This window comes from Muscardinus avellanarius (assembly GCF_963383645.1).
Source record: "Muscardinus avellanarius genome assembly, chromosome: 8".
Taxonomy (NCBI): domain Eukaryota; kingdom Metazoa; phylum Chordata; class Mammalia; order Rodentia; family Gliridae; genus Muscardinus; species Muscardinus avellanarius.
The window spans coordinates 109,392,886-109,396,078 of NC_137794.1; the positions used below are offsets into that span (position 1 = coordinate 109,392,886).

Genomic DNA, 3,193 nt, shown 5'->3' on the forward strand with positions numbered 1-3,193 from the left:
AGTTAAGGCTCTTGGCGTTCATTAGGACTAATGGACTGGCTGTGGGTAGAATTTGTTTGCAGATATTTAATACATTGTTAATCTTTCAAGTATGCCATTTTAGTTTTGCTAAAAGATCAAAATGTCTGTTTTAATCTTAGCTCTGTTTTTCATAGACATTTAATTTAGTATTTTGTCTCATTTCAGAGAAAAGCATATTGAGGTTTGAATTTTGTGTCATTTTTATTCTTTTTTATTAGCTTTATTGAGGTCATCTGCACCTTCTGCCTGGGAAAAGATGGTGAACGTCTTGAAAGGAGTGCTGATAGAATGGTTAGTAATTTTCATACTTTGAGGTTTAAATTTACATATTGAGTCAGTTTATGTTATACAGTTTCTAGAATCCTGTCTCCTTTGTTTCAAGATGTGGAAAAATCAAGTCTTTTAGCTTTTTTTTGGTGGGGGGGGATCTGGTGATGTAACCCAGGGACATTCGACCTCTGAGCTACACCCCCTGCCCTATTTTTTTTATTATTATTTATTTTATAACAGAGTCTAAGTTGCAGAGGGCCTCACTAACTAGCTAGCCGAGGCTGTCCACAAACTGCTAGCCTCTGGTCTCAGCCTCTTGAATGTTTGTGTTTATAAACTTGTATTTTTATGGCAAAACAAGGTTAGTGAAAACTTCTGTTTTCAGATCCTCCGTCAGCTTCCAGATTCACACCCAGCATTCCCCCAAGTCCAGCCACCACAGCAGCTGCTGAAGCAAGCAGCATAGGCCCAGCGTGTCTGTCCAGCTCCCGCCGCTGGAGCACACCTGTGTGCAGTTACCACAGTTGGGCCAGTTCCACAAGGATATGTTTCAAAGGTGCAAATTCTAGCCACTTTACAGCACACTAGCAGTAAAGAATCTGGAGGGGCTGGGCGTGGTGACGCACGCTTGTAATCCCAGCATTGGGGAGGCTGAGACATGAGGATTGCAGTTTGCAGACAGCCTCGGGTACTTAGGTACTTTGCAACTCAGTGCAACCCTGTTTCAAAAATAAAGAATAAAGTGCACGCTTGTAATCTCCGCACTTGGGAGGCTGAGGCAGGAGGATCACGCAGGTTCGAAGCCAGCTTCATCTGGCTTAAGAGACCGTTTCCAAATAAAATATTAAAAAAATAGGTCTGGGAGTGTAGCCCGGAGGTAGAATGCCCCTGGGTTCCATCCCCAGTACTGCAAAAAGACCAAAAAACAGAATCTGGAGGGACATGTATTATTAGTCCAGCCTGACCCTTGTTGGTTTGGCTTCTAAACCTGTATTTTATGTGAGAAGTAAATTAGAACCAAGACAAACCCATTCTAACTATTGGTCTTTTCTCTACTGCGTCTCTTTCACCAGCGTTGGTTTCATAGTAGGACCATGTTCATTGACGTTTCCCACACATCAAAACTGCCTGAAATGTCTGTAGGAGATGCTTAGGAAATACTTGTTTAATGAATGAATTCTGTTACCAGAATTGAATCAAGGTTTGTCATCTCATCTTAGATCTCAGGTTGTTAATGTTCCTTTGAGACCACTTTGTCCCTACAGTGAGAATCTGCGTGGATAAGAAGTTTCAGGAGACCTAACATTAGCTCCTGTGCTAGGCACAGGCTGAGCAAACAGAAAAGTCAAAATGGAGTGCATGAGGGCCAGGTTTTCTGAGTCTGTTACTCTCTTTAGAATTGTGGGTCTTTGTGGTAGTAAAACTTTCCGTAAATCATGTTGAAAAACCTGGAGCTGTGGTTCTGATTCACTTAATGTCCTCCGTGATGTCCCTTTCTTTGTTCTGGTTTTTTGTTTTGTTTTTTTTTTCTTTTTGTGGCACTAGGGATTGAATCCAGAGGCATTCTACCTCTGAGCTAAAACCCCAGCCCGATTTTATTCTTTATTCCGAAATAGGGTCTAGACGTGCCCTTTCCAACACCGCCAACTACTCCGAATCCCATTTCCAGTGTCCAGCTCTGCCCACCACCTTCTCCTGCCAGTCCGCTCCCTCTCGTTCCCCTCTGTCTGGTTTCTTCAGCTCCACCGGGGCTGCAGCCCCGCCGCCTTTTCAGAGCCCCCATCTCTTTCCGGTTTGTCAGGAAAGCTGAGCGTGGTGGTGCACACTGGTAATCCTAGTCCTTGGGTGGCAGAGACAGGAGGGTCGTGGTTCGTGGACATTCTCAGCTACTTAGGCCCTCTGCAACTTAGTGAGTCCCTGTTTCAAAATCAAGAATAAAAAATAGGGCTGGGGGTGTAGCTCGAAGGTCCACCCTGGGTCCACCCCCAGTACTGCAAAAAAAAAAAATTTTTTTTTTTTTCTCAGAAAAGCTGGGCATGGTGGCACACACCTGTAGTCCCAGTACTTGAGAGACTGAGACCAGAGGATCGCAGGTTCAAGGACAGCCTCAGCAACTTACCAAGACCCTGTTTCCAAATAAAAAGTATATCCCAGAGGTTGAAAAGTGCCTCGCTTAGGTAGCCAAGGCTCTCTGTCACCCGCAGTCCTCCTGTCTCCGCCCCCAATGCTGGGATTACGTGTGTGTCACCACCTGTGCGACCAGCCTAAAAATTTTACGTGTTGAAGTTTAATTGCATAAGACTTTCCATATGGTCTGACCGCCCGTGCCTTACGCCCTGTGTTGCCTCTGCAGCGATCCTGCCATGAAGCAGTTCCTGCTCTACTTGGATGAGTCCAATGCCCTGGGGAAGAAGTTCATCATTCAGGATATCGATGATACCCATGTCTTTGTAGTCGCGGAGTTGGTTAACGTCCTCCAGGAGCGAGTGGGTGAATTAATGGACCAAAATGCCTTTTCTCTTACCCAGAAGTGAAGACCCTAGGTGTGGACCACTTAGGAATTAGAAGCAACAAATATGAAGGACTGGCCCAACTGAGTACCTTCTGTGACTGGTTAGACTCGCTGGATCATGTAGGAGCACGTGGTGGGGAACGCGTGGGGTCATTTGTCCAGTCGAAGCCCACTGAACTGACTCTGACGTCCCTTAGGGTGAAGAAGAAAACGGGAACTTTAACACTTGGCTGTGACTTGGCTTTTACTGTCCTTGATTAAAGTATAAACATACATGTTCTTCTACTTTGTGTATCTGTGTGTGTGAGTGTGTTTGTCTCTAGAGACTGAACCGAGAGGTAGTCCACCTCTGCGCTATACCCCCAGCCTTATTGTATTTCTTAATTTTGA

The 3,193-nt window shown here is 45.0% G+C and overlaps 1 protein-coding gene across 1 annotated transcript; it reads left to right on the forward strand.

Annotated features, from left to right (window-relative positions):
* Positions 1-277: 277 nt before the first annotated feature.
* On the forward strand, positions 278-2,825 carry GTF2H5 (general transcription factor IIH subunit 5; the record flags this gene model as incomplete). Its single annotated transcript, XM_080699719.1, has 2 exons — positions 278-312; positions 2,645-2,825. The coding sequence occupies 2 exons, from the start codon at positions 278-280 to the stop codon at positions 2,823-2,825; spliced, it is 216 nt and encodes a 71-aa protein (XP_080555845.1).
* Positions 2,826-3,193: the final 368 nt, after the last annotated feature.